Raw genomic sequence first — 12,704 nt, 5'->3', positions numbered from 1 at the left:
ACTTAAATCTGTAAAATTCTATTCCCTCCATCCCATATATGGAGGTATCCTTCATTCCTATTTACAACTTGAGAGTGTTCCCTTTAAAGGATATATAGCATAGTTTATTCCAATCAGTCCCCTGTTGACAGACATTTGGTTGTTTCTAGAATTTTGCTATTATAAGTAGCCAGCTATTTATTGATATCTGCTTTTTTTGCTAACGCTTTAACTTTGCCCCAGTAGGCAAACAATATCCTCCCAGTTAACTTCATAACTAAGTGACAGTATTTGGGCTTTCACAGACAAGATCTTGACTTTTGTTCATCAGTAGGCCCTTTTTTCAGCTTTTTGTGCCTTACACAGAGTCCTTAGCAGTGAGGAGTAGAGAAGTATTCCTGTCTTCAGGAAGTTTATAAAAGAATATAACTTGAAACCATGCTACCAGTATAAGATAAAATATCATTAAGTGGTAGAGTATATTGAATATTTTGAATGTTTAAAGATGGGAGTATAATAAAGAGAGCTATTGGGAAATGATTTTCAGAAAGGCTTGAGAGGACTTAATAACTGAGTTAACATTTAGGTTATTCTCCTTAGTGTCATCATTGCTTCATCCTGTTCATGTAGGGAAGAATTTTAATCCTGGTTATTTCCAAATCCCTTTACGAGAGGGATAACTTCTGCGGTTAGCAGATCATTTAGTAGCTTCTGTTACGCTCCAGCATGTGGAGTCACAAGATGTACAGTCAGATGGATGCCCTCAGGCCAGGCACAGAAACCCCTCGGAAGCCAGTCTGCACTGCAGGAGGCAGGTAGTGCAGTGGCTGGAGCCTGTCAGTGTTGCTGCTGTGTTTATGTCATGCCCTGAGGTTCCCCTCGTGAGTTTTCAGGCCAAGGTAAAAGACGCCCTACCTGCCCTTGCCTTTGGCTTCAGCACCGGTCTTAGTTGTTACTGAGACATTCATCCTTTGTGGAATATGGTTCTGAGACAGGCTTTTATTCACCTCTTCATTCCTTGCCACTTTCTCCTGCTCAGTTTCAGGCAGTACACCCTGCAGCCCAGCAACCAGCGATCGCTCAGTTCCCCGTGGTAGCCCAAGGAAGCTCTCAACAGCAGCTGATACAGAGCTTCTACCAGCAGCAGCAGCTGGCCACAACCCTGCATCAACAACAGCTGCTGACTCAGCAGGCTGCCTTGCAGCAGAAGACCGCAGTGGTAGCCCTACAGCAGGCCCAGGCACAGCCAGCCACAGCCCCCCAGCCAGCCCCTGCCCAGGAGCCAGCGGTGAGAATCAACCAGAAGAGGAGCACGCAGTGAGGGCTAGGGAAAGGGTGGGAAAGAGGCCGCAGCAGCTGGTGTGGCACGGCTGCTCCCCGCCCTGGTGGTGAAGATATTTGATCTTTTCCCGATACATCCAGGGAAAGGATGAGGTATACTCTAGAAGCTTAAGGTTTTAGAAAAATGATTCTAGGTTGCTGATGGACAAATGAACTTGTTTACAAGACACAGATAGACTCACAGCCATAGAAAACAAACTTATGGTTACCAAAGGGGAAGGGAGCGGGGAGGCATAAATTAGGAGTATGGGATTAATAGACGATGAACTTTCTTATTTCTCACTCTAATATTAGGCTGGCAGAAAGAGCTGTTCATTGTCTCTGTCAGTGCCAGTGTCAAGCAGTCAAAGCCCTAGGTAGGGTTAGAGCTAATCCCTTTCCCGTCTTCAGGGGGCAGTTTGACCACTGTGGCCTTCGCAGTCTCCGGAGGTTCGTGTAGGCCTCCACCTGTACCCTGAGTCCTGACAGTCTTGTGTTTCTTCTTTGTCTTGGACGATATTACTGGCCACCTAAATAAGTCTACTATGCAGCGCCCTTCCAGGGCCCGCTTGCTGAGACCATTTGTCGTGGCCTGATCCCCCTCTGGGCACCAGAGCATCTGACTGTTGTTTGAGCCATCTTGTCAGTTTAGAAATTCGGCATGTTCATTTCTAGATACTGGCTGAGTATAGAATCAAGACCTCTACATGCTCTTCTGATTGACCTCTACAGGTACATCCTCAGGCACGTCATACTTTGACCTTTAATGAGTGCCTTTAATGAGTACTCACAGAGTGACAGTAATAGAAAATTTTATAATGATAGAAAAAGGCATTTTACATACCCAGCTGACAGAGTATCACAGCTACTCTCTTATTCCCAGGGAAGCCCAACCACTAGAAGAACGAAGGAAAAGTAAGAAACTATCTTTCTGAGGATTGATTTCTAATAGAGTTTTGTCACTCATCTTAAACCAGAAAAGCTGCATCCCTTCAAAAGGAAGCAGTGCCGTAAATAGATTGTCTTCTTTAAGTCTCAGCTAAATGTGTGTTCAGTGTCTTTACACCTTCGTTTCTGAAACAGCTTGGTCTTCCTGCAGGCGTTTGGTAGACAGCTACTCTCTGTATTTTTAACAAGCGACAAAGTTCCTCTTGTTAATGGAAAAAGAGTTTTAAAAAAATCATTGTATCATGTAGCTAGTTGAAATCTTATTTTGTCCAGTCCTCATTTAATGGAATTAGAAACTGAGGCCCAGGCTAGAAAGGGATCACCCAAGACACACAGACTGATAGCACCAGAGCTGGGGCATGAACTGAAGAATCCTGATCTGTGTTCAAGGATAATAACAATGATCGTTCAGGGTGAGGACGCGATCATCTACCACTGACTATACACTTCTTATGGGGTCCCCCTCTGCTGACCCTGGACAAAAGTATCCACTTCCTTGGGAATGAACTGTGATCCTTCTCCATGTTCCTTGAATGAAAAAATACTTTGAGCACTTTGTTCAGGGGTAGGTGGTTGAGGGCGCAGAGAAGGAACGAGAACAGAACGTGCTTCAGCCAGGAGCCAGAGAACCTCCCAGCTTTGACCCTTCCCTTTCTCTGGTGACCCTTTGTAGGACTTTGCTAGAGAAGCAAGTAATTGAATGTAAAGTATACCCTGCAGCCATCTCACAGCAATCTGCAAAGGGAGGATGGCCATACCCCACAGATGTTTATTGCAGTCTTAATAATAGCCACAAGCATGGAAGCAACCTAACTCATTCCAACAACTCACCTGTGCAGCCATTAAAAATCATGGTTATAGGGACTTCCCTGGTGGGCCAGTGGTTAACAATCCGCCTTCCAATGCAGAGGACGTGGGTTCAAGCCCTGGTTGGGGAACTAAGATCCCACATGCCGTGGGGCAACTAACCCTGCGTGCCACAACTACTGAGCCAGCACACCACAACTAGAGAGCCTGCGAGCTCTGGAGCCCACACGCCATAACTAGAGAGCCTGCGTGCCGCAACTACTGAGCCCATGCACCCTGAAGCCCATGCGCCACAACTAGAGAGAAGCCTGCACACTACAACTAGAGAGAAACCTGCACGGCGCAACGAAGAGCCCGTGCACCACAATGAAAAATCCCACATGCCTCAACTAAGACCTGACACAGCCAAAAATGAATAAATATTAAAAGAAAACAAAAACAATCAACTATATTTCAATAAAAATAAATTAATTTTTAAAAATCATGGTCATAAAAGTCTGTACAATAGTATGGAAACTCTCATGAGGTAGTGTTAGAGGAGAGATGAGATTATGGGACGAGTATGTACTTGAAATAGACTTAAATATAAGATACCAGAAAGATAAGAACAGTTGTATTAGAGTAGTGGAATGGAAGTCTGGGTGGTTTTTCTCCCCTAGTCTATATCCTTACATTTCTTGATGTTATTATACTCCTTTTATAGTTATATATTTTGTTTTTTAAAAAATCTTTGGCAAGATAGGCATTTGAGTCTACCTTGCTTCTTCTCCCCCTGTGGTCTGTTTCTCCTTCCTCCCCCTTCCCAATCCCATTTTTGGATGAGGAGGCATCATGGTGCAGAAAAGGGTCCTGGGCGATAGTCAAGAGACATGGATTCTGCCCTCAATTGACCGTGTGACCTTGAGTGAGCACTTAGCCTTAGGGGGCCTTGGTCTGGTCTCTTCTAAAATGAGGGAGTTGGAATCCATGTTCTCTAAGGTCTTTTTTGACTCTTCATTCTGAGTTTCTGATTGGAAATAAAACTGCCTGACAGGGTTGTTGTGGGGAGTGGCTGAATGGGTGGCAGCCAGTTTGAATTGGTAGCTGTGATAAAACAAGGTGTCCTCATGATGGAAGCATCTGTTCTTCAGTGTGCTGCATACAGAGAATAGGCAGAAGGAAGGGAAAATGTTCTCCAGGTAGTCTGGACTCTTCAAAATAAAGGGCCTCAACAGTTAAGTACCCTTTTCAGTGTAGTGAATGTCTTAAACTGCAAGAAATAAGCAAATCTAGTTCTGTCCTTAAATCCCTTCTCGCCCCTATGGGTACTGGCTTTAGGCTGGCTGTTGCAGATGCACTTCTGGACCCCTGAGGAAGTTGTGGAGCTGGAACTCTGGTCTTCTTCCCAGAGCACTTTGCTTCTCACTCAGAGATGCAGTCAGCTGCTTTACCCTTTGACTTTAATTTGATCGGAATTAGAACCTTATATTGTATCATTCATTCGATTGGTGAGTGGTTGTGTACTCTCACATGTACGTAGCCTGCCTCAATAAAATTAAAGTCTGAGTCAATATAGGTACAGAAGCTCCCAGGCTGTCAGCATCCTGACCCAAGTAGCTGGGCACTCTAGTTTCCTAAATCTCTTCATCTTTGAAGACACAGAATGTGAGAACCAATTTGCAGCGTGGAGGGGCAGCTCCAATCTGAGATGAAGGACTGGAGGGAAGGGATAGTTCAATACTTGAGGCATTTAATGTTCTGAGTTCCTTTATTTCTGGATTGACAGTTAAGAAAAGGGTTAGGTGGCCTTCTTAATATTAATTTTTGTTCATTTTCTTGACATAGAACTTTGTAGATCAAGACTTATGCTTAAAGACTCACTGTGTGGCCACAAAGATGTTCCCACCAGTTTGTTTTTCTGTGGTGACAGTGTGTCCTGCCTTCCTTCTGAAAAAGACCTATATGTCAAGAGGCCTCGTATTATTAGATCAGTCGTCATCAAGGGCTTTTACATTTTTTTCTTCTCCTTTACTGTATTCTCTACATGGTTCTTCAGTGCCATTTCCAAACTGAAGATGGGAACAGGATAATCCCACTGCTCCAATGCTGTACATTTTCTCAGGGGTTGCCACAGAAACAGAATCCTGTAAGACCCATCCTATCAATGAACTAGAGTGTTAACAACAAAAGCAAAAAAGTGCTGCCATTTATTAATCACAGTGAGATTCTGTCTCATTTAACTAGTAGTCTGAGCTCTGTCAGAAAGGGATCTCTTAGCAGAAATCACTCAGCTCAAATGTGTTTTAGCTAGAGGTGTGCCTTCATTGGCTTGTAACTGTGCCAGTAGAATGCTTAAAGGCTGCCCTTTGGAGGCATTCTGAATGAGTTCCTAAAGCAGAAAGTGGTCCTTTAGGAAACTCTCTAGGTCTTTAAAGCTAGGAATAGCTTCTGCAGTCTTTGGTCTGGGTCGAGTTACATATGGTTACCCTGTATATTATTGCTGATGAAGATTGAAATTTATATATAAGCACCAGGTAAGTACCATGCTGGTATCAGTCTCAAGGCTGCAGCTCAGATCGTCAAAGCCTTGTTTTTTTCTTTCTGGGTGTTCTTGATAAACTGAGCCATTTGAGCCATATGTTAGCTCTCACATGGCATTTTTGTTATGCTCGTCTGCTTATTTGTTTTTCCTTTCCCTTTTTTTTTTTTTTTTTTAACGCTTTTGTCTCTCTTCCTAGCAGATTCAAGCCCCCATAAGACAACAGCCAAAGGTTCAGACAACCCCACCTCCTACCATCCAGGGGCAGAAACTCGGATCTCTCACTCCTCCATCGTCCCCCAAGGCCCAGCGTGCTGGGCACAGGCGGATTCTCAGCGACGTGACCCACAGCGCAGTCTTTGGGGTCCCTGCCAGCAAATCAACCCAGCTGCTCCAAGCAGCTGCAGCTGAGGCCAGTCTCAATAAGTCCAAGTATGTACTGCTTTTGTGGGCAGGGGCTGCTGGGGAACATTGCTGTGTGATTTTTGCATGTGTATGTAGTTGTGTGTAGATGTATATGTAGGGGTGAGTGTCTGTGTTTATTGAGAAACTGAATTTTCCTGTAGATCAGACTGATCTTAAGAAATAATTTCCTACTTGCCTCACAGTTTCCAGTCTGTCTTCCATCCCGTACTGTATCATGTGTTTTCTAAATTCTTGATCTGATCAAATCTCTCCATGCTGATAACATTTCATTGGCTCCCCATTGCCTGTAGAATAATATCTGAACCGACTGGTTAACAGACCAAGGACTATTATATCACATTGGTGGAACTGCCACTCTCCTCCTGGTCCACTTAGGAAATGCTTATTTATTCATCAAGATCCATGTTGGAGGTTATATTTTCTTTGGCCCTTCCTCTGGTATCATATATAATTTTGTCTGAACCCTTTTTGGAGCATGTATCACACTGTATTATCATTATTTATTAGTATGTTTAGCAGACCTAGCCTGCAAGTTCATCCACAGCAAGCACCGTGGCTTAATCAGCCTTTGTAAATCCGGTGACAGGCTCTGTGCCTGACATCAAGTAGATTGCAGTGAGTGTTTGTTGCGTAAATGCAGTGTCAGGCTCTCAGCTTTCTTGGAACCATATACGGAAGTTAAAAATCTTTAAATTGAGTCATTAGCTAAATGCAAAGGGCATCAAGAGGGACTTTAGAAGAAAATCAGGTGATGATACCCAGGGGCTCAAGATGGTGGTAAATGTCTTTGTTGCTCTTTAACTGTGATGGTGTCCACTGATGCTGGATCCTGACAGATGCGAGGCAGCCGGAATAGGCGGCAGCCCCTCTGGAGCTGTTGTGAATGTTACAGTGGTCACCACAGGATGCACGAGCCTAAGAACAGGTGGCTTTGGGATCCTGAATTGAAAGAACTTGCAGATGAGACCAAAAATCTAAGCAAGAGGTTAAAGATGTAGCGGGAGACAGTGAATCACAAAAGAAAGGGAGATGTTTGTTTCACACAGTGGAAAGGGCATCTTTGGAAACTGTTCCATTGCTACGGGAAGCCCTTTTAGAAACATACTGTAGAAAATAATGGTTTGACTTATAAAATAATTTGCTCTTGAAACAAAGAGAAAATAGGTTGACCCTTTTCAACCTTGATATGTCTTTTTATTTCGTGGGGGTGGGAACCTACCTAGGTCTGCAACCACCACTCCTTCAGGCTCCCCTCGGGCCTCCCAGCAAAACGTTTATAATCCTTCAGAAGGTTCTACATGGAATCCCTTTGACGACGACAATTTCTCCAAACTCACAGCTGAAGAACTGCTGAACAAGGACTTTGCCAAGCTGGGGGAAGGTGAGTAATTGGTGTCTTTTTGTGATTAACTCTAGAGGGGTACGCATGTGAAAATGCAGGCTTGGGTCTTTCTTTCCTTCAAAGACTTGATTTTGAAGTATATGCACAAATCAGCCTGTATCTTTACTAGGGCACCGAAGTCTCTTCATCCTTAGGGAATCCTGGTCTGTTGTGGCTGGCAGCAAGGAGAGTGGGAAACTTTTAGGAAAGATTTGGTAGCATAGATCAGGATGATAGTGTCAAGCATGTTCACTCCTTGGAGGAATGTGATGGTACCTTGTCCTAAGTGGGTTTATTGTCCCAGAAAGTCGTAGCTGCTTACCCGCGAGAGTGTGCCCTCATGTAGACACTGAATCTTCATGATCAGAATTCTCTATTACTGTTGACTGACCCTGGAGCGGAGATCAAATAAACAGAAGGTACCATTTCTACCCTCAAATCCACAGTCTAATTTGGAAGGCAAGATACCCACTCACAGACACACATACACCTTGGAAAACAACAGCACACACCCTGGGAAAATTCTACAGTATGATACAGTTCAAGAAAAGTACCTCAGTGTAGACAAAAGCACAGGGTAAAGGAATGATCAGAACGGAGTGAATGATACGAACTTTGACCAAACATTTTAGCTTTATAATTTTATAGACATCTTTTAAAAATCCATACACTTCTTGCCTTTTTTTTTCTTCATAGGGCATAAGATTTAACTTTCTTTGACATTTATTGTCAGTTTGTTTCATCGTTACGTATGCCAGTTATTGTTCTAGACTGTAAACAGAAATACCTTCATGTGCTATTGAAAACTAGTATTTTGCACCTGATTAAGTGACTCCCAAGTTTAAAATTCTTGTATCTATTTTTAGTAATTTCCTGTCACTGTTCTTGTTGTTCAACTGTTGGCTTTTACATTAAGCCATTGTCATTGTGCCTGTCCCTCATAGCATCTCACTACTGCCATCTGTCTTCTCTTTTGCTCTCATAACTACTTTCAACATGGAAAACAGATCATCAAACTCATTAGAATGACGTAGAGATAAATCGATTCAGAGTGAAGGCTGGAGGCATTGTGCTCTGAGTAATGTCCTCAAGCTTTAGAGCTTTAGACTTCCTTTCTTTCCTCAGCTGTTTCTCAGTTACTGCAGTGACCAGACAAGGACCTTTGAATAGCCAAGGTGTTGCCATAATGCAGTAAAATGAGTCAAGTCTAGATGTCGGTTTGGAGGGTGCCCTTCACCCCTGGCCTGTGTGTGCATCATGGGATTCTGCTGGGATGAACCGAGTGGTATTTTGTCCCTCCAGGCAAACATCCTGAGAAGCTTGGAGGCTCAGCTGAGAGTTTGATCCCAGGCTTTCAACCAAGCCAAGGTGATACTTTTGCCGCTTCCTCATTTTCTGCTGGAACTGGTTAGTATGGCGAACACCTGAAGCTCAAGACTCACTGTTGTGACCTTCCCACTGGTTTCCAGTCCACAGATAACCCTAGCATGGCAGTGAGCCCCAGATCCTGGTGGTAACATAGTTTTCTTCATTCTGAAGATTTCCTATAAAAAGATCGGGATAAAAAAAGATCTAGAATCACTTTGAATTAGAATGGCAGGGTGATCTGGCAGTAATATACAGGATTTGTTCTCTCAAGTCCACATACATGTTTTTCAGCAAATATTTCTAAATTTCAGGAACATCACTCTGTTAATCTCTTGTAATTGCTTAGGTTCTTTGGAATGACTTGAAGAGTTCTAAGAATTAGATGCTCTATCCTATATCTCAGTCTCTTCTATGCTGTGTTTTTGTGCATGTGTGTGTGTGCTTATGGGGACAGGGAGGTATCTTTTTATTTTTATTTTTTTCTGAAGAAGTTTTATTGTGCACAGAGGGGAAGGGCTCAGTCCTTCTTGGCTGCTGCCTTCCTCATGGCGGCCAGGACATTGCTCAGCTCCTCTCTCTTCCTCTTGGCACAGATGTGTCCCCCCACCCTTTTCTTGATGAACTTGAAGGCCCGCTTGTCCTTGGAGACCTTGAGCAGCTCCATGGCCCGCCGTTCGTAAGAGGCGAAGCCGCACACCTCCTGGATCATGTCCCGCACAAACTCGGTGTGCTTGGTGAGGGGCCCGTGGCAGCGGCTGTGCCTGGGCTTGCTCACGTTCTCGGCCACCTTGTGGCTCCTGTTGAGGCCCACAGCCATGGGGTAGCGCAGAGCCATGGCTGCTGCTCTTTAATGGCTGCTGTGGCGGAAGCGAGATACCTTTTTAAATGAGACGTTTAAAAACATTCTAGAAGTAATTATAAAAACCTAATTTTCCCTTTTATTAATAAATAATATACATATTTAGTAATTTATAGAAGAGCATAGAGAAGAAAGTTAAGAGCCCCATGATCTCACCCCTGAGAAATTAGCATAGCAATACCATTTGGATGTCTGTTAGTGGCATTTAACCTTCTTAGGGTCACAGATATCTTTGTGAATCTAAGGGAAGTTACAGATCTTCTCTTTCACAAAAATACACGTGTCCACAATTTTGTGCACAATTTTCAGCCTCATTTTATGACTCTAAGGTACATTTTTATAGTCATATTTTAAAGCCTAATTATTTTTGCTTACAAAATTTGGCATCTTTCCCCCATATCATTAAAGACGCTCCTCGAATATAACTTTTAAAATATCTACATTAAATTCCTTTATGTGGATGCATCCTAATGTATTTAACCAGGTACCTCTTTTTTAAACATTAATTTGATGTCAATGTTTTACTGTTATAAATTCCTCAACAATGGATGTGAGGTTTTGAATATGTTCTTTGTAGGATATGGAATTTGATATTCTTCAAAATTGATCTTTTTAATTATATTGATTAATTTCTGCTTTTAATTTTTCATATTCTTCCTTTCTTTGGGTGTATCAGTATTTTTCTAACCTCGTAAATTTATTTCTGATTAGAACTTTGGCTGTTATTCCATAACATTTGCTATGTAACGCTCTATTTATTTATTTATTTATTTATTTTATTTTTGGCTGCGTCGGTTCTTAGTTGTGGTACTCGGAATCTTCCTTGCAGCATGTGGGATCCTCCACTGTGGTGCGTGGGCTCCTCGCTATGGTGTACAGGCTTCTCTCTAGTTGTGGTGCGTGGGCTCAGTAGTTGCGGCGTGTGGGCTCTGTAGTTGTGGCGCAGGGCTCCAGAGCACGTGGGCTCTGTAGTTTCAGCATGCGGGCTCTGTAGTTATGGCCCACATGCTCAGTAGTTGCAGCTCATGGGCTTCGTTGCCCCACGGCATGTGGGATCTTAGTTCCCCGACCAGGGATCCAACCCGTGTCCCCTGTATTGGGAGGTGGATTCTTAACCACTGGACCACCAGGGAAGTCCCTGTAATGCTCTCTTATTCTCATTCTTTTCTGGATGTTTTTAAATTTTAATTTTTAAGTTTTGATTTCTTTACCCTAGAGTTATTTAGGATATATTTTCATTGCGTTGTGATAATATGGCCTCTGCAGTTTTTTCTCTTGGATATTATGCAGGAGTTTGTTATTCATTCTGTAAACGTTCTATGGGAGTTAGTAATTTCCATTTCAATAAATACTAATCTACAACATGATTTTTAATGGAAGAACAATAACATTGTATTTAACATCCCCTTTGATTAATACTTAGGTTGTTACTAATTTTCACCACGTAAACATTCTTGAAGCCAAATTTTTATTCATATCCTTTAAAATTTCTTTAAGATAGCTTTTAGGGGATTATTTGCTAAATCAAAAGATATGTGTAATTAAGGCTTTTGGTGCATATTTCCAAATTGCCCTCCAAGAATGCTATACAAATTTTATTTCAGTCAACAGTGAATGAGTAATTTTCACCTGTTTTTCCCAGACAGACCAGCTCAGAGGCTGTAGACAGAGGACATTGTTTACTGGCCATTTTTATTTCTTTTGGGATTTGTGTTGTTCATGTCTTTTTTTTTTTTTTAATGTGCTGTGTTTATTTTTTTCTTATTAATATGTAAGAGCTCTTCATGTGTCATATTGTAAACTTTTCTCCCAGTTTGTCATTTGTCCTATGCAAGTATTATCTCATCTGACCCTCTCAACAACCCGCCGAGGTTGCCACATCATCCCCACATCAGTTATGGTCGAGGTAACTGAGCACAGGCTAGTCTCTTTCCCAGGGTCACATAGCTAGTAAGTGGCAGAGCTGGGACACCAACCCTCTGGCTCTAGAACTTCCTCTCTCAGGTTTTCTGCCTCATAATAAGGCAAATTTAATAATAATGTCCTAGAAAATCATCTATAGTTTCAATTTTTTTAAAATAAAATAGAAGAATACATTTAAATCTTTTATAATATTTTCTTTGTATACATCAATTTTATTGTATGTATTTGTGTTTCTCTTTTTCTTGGTAACTCTAGCTAGAGATTTGCTATTTTATTACCTTTCAAAGACAACTCTATAGAACTACTCTTTTTCTGTTGTCTAATTCTTTATCTTTTGCCTTTATCTTTTTGATTACAGTTCCCTATTTTTCTTAGGTTCACTTTTGCTGATTTCAAGAAGAACACATAGTAAATTTTTTTTTAATTCTTTAAAAAAAAGTATTTAGAGTTTTTCTCTCAATATAACAGTGATTTTCATCTGGCATGAGAGTGGGGAGGGAGGCTAATTATAATTTCCAGGAAGACTTTTTCACAGAGAATCTACTATTCCCTTGCCTCTTTCTTGCTCCAGTTGCCCACCCCACCCCAGCCTTTGAGGATTACACTGTTACTGAGAGTGCTTTCTAACAGCTGTGTGTTTCCCTTGTAAGAAAAAACTCATGTTTTAACCATATCCCATAAGTCTTCATATGATGTCATTGTTAATATTTTGGAACAGGCATTGGAATTATTTGGAAGGTGTGTTTTTTAATATTAAATAGTGAAAATTTTTTGTGTGTTATTTTTTATTTTTAGCTTTGTTGTCTGGTCTATATAATTTTTATTTTATTTTTTTTTTTTGCGGCACACGGCCCTCTCACTGTTGTGGCCTCTCCCATTGCGGAGCACAGGCTCTGGACGTGCAGGCTCAACGGCCATGGCTCACGGGCCCAGCCGCTCTGTGGCATGTGGGACCCTCCCAGACGGGGGCACGAACCCGTGTCCCCTGCATTGGCAGGTGGACTCTCAACCACTGTGCCACCAGGGAAGCCCTAATTTTTTAATTTATTGGTATTTTGGTCTGGTTGAAAGTGCTTAAAGTTGGATATGCCAAATAGTTGACTAAATATACCAAATGTGTAAAGCATTGGTCATTGTCCTTGAGATAAAATGTCACAATGATGACTAGTTATGGT

At 42.0% G+C, this 12,704-nt stretch overlaps 1 protein-coding gene and 1 pseudogene across 10 annotated transcripts in view; one reads left to right on the top strand and one right to left on the bottom strand.

Moving 5' to 3' along the window:
- AAK1 (AP2 associated kinase 1) overlaps positions 1-12,704 on the top strand; it is a 172,234-nt gene that overhangs the window by 115,539 nt on the left and 43,991 nt on the right. For 3 of the 10 annotated variants that reach the window (XM_027131909.1, XM_027131908.1, XM_027131905.1), the window contains exons 13-16: positions 1,019-1,267; positions 5,772-6,004; positions 7,222-7,379; positions 8,682-8,786. In XM_027131909.1, coding sequence (XP_026987710.1) covers positions 1,019-1,267; positions 5,772-6,004; positions 7,222-7,379; positions 8,682-8,786 — 745 coding nt within the window. Of the gene's footprint in view, positions 1-1,018; positions 1,268-5,771; positions 6,005-7,221; positions 7,380-8,681; positions 8,787-11,248; positions 11,712-12,704 lie in introns of those variants that run through there. The other 7 variants (XM_027131914.1, XM_027131910.1, XM_027131907.1 and 4 more) reach the window with 5 other exon arrangements.
- LOC113633611 (60S ribosomal protein L36 pseudogene) lies at positions 9,236-9,598 on the bottom strand (annotated as a pseudogene).

Source organism: Aethalodelphis obliquidens, unplaced genomic scaffold, assembly GCF_003676395.1.
Source record: "Aethalodelphis obliquidens isolate GAN/ISIS:26980383/991018 unplaced genomic scaffold, ASM367639v1 scaffold40, whole genome shotgun sequence".
NCBI classification, from domain to species: domain Eukaryota; kingdom Metazoa; phylum Chordata; class Mammalia; order Artiodactyla; family Delphinidae; genus Aethalodelphis; species Aethalodelphis obliquidens.
This window is presented reverse-complemented; position numbering and strand designations above follow the sequence as displayed.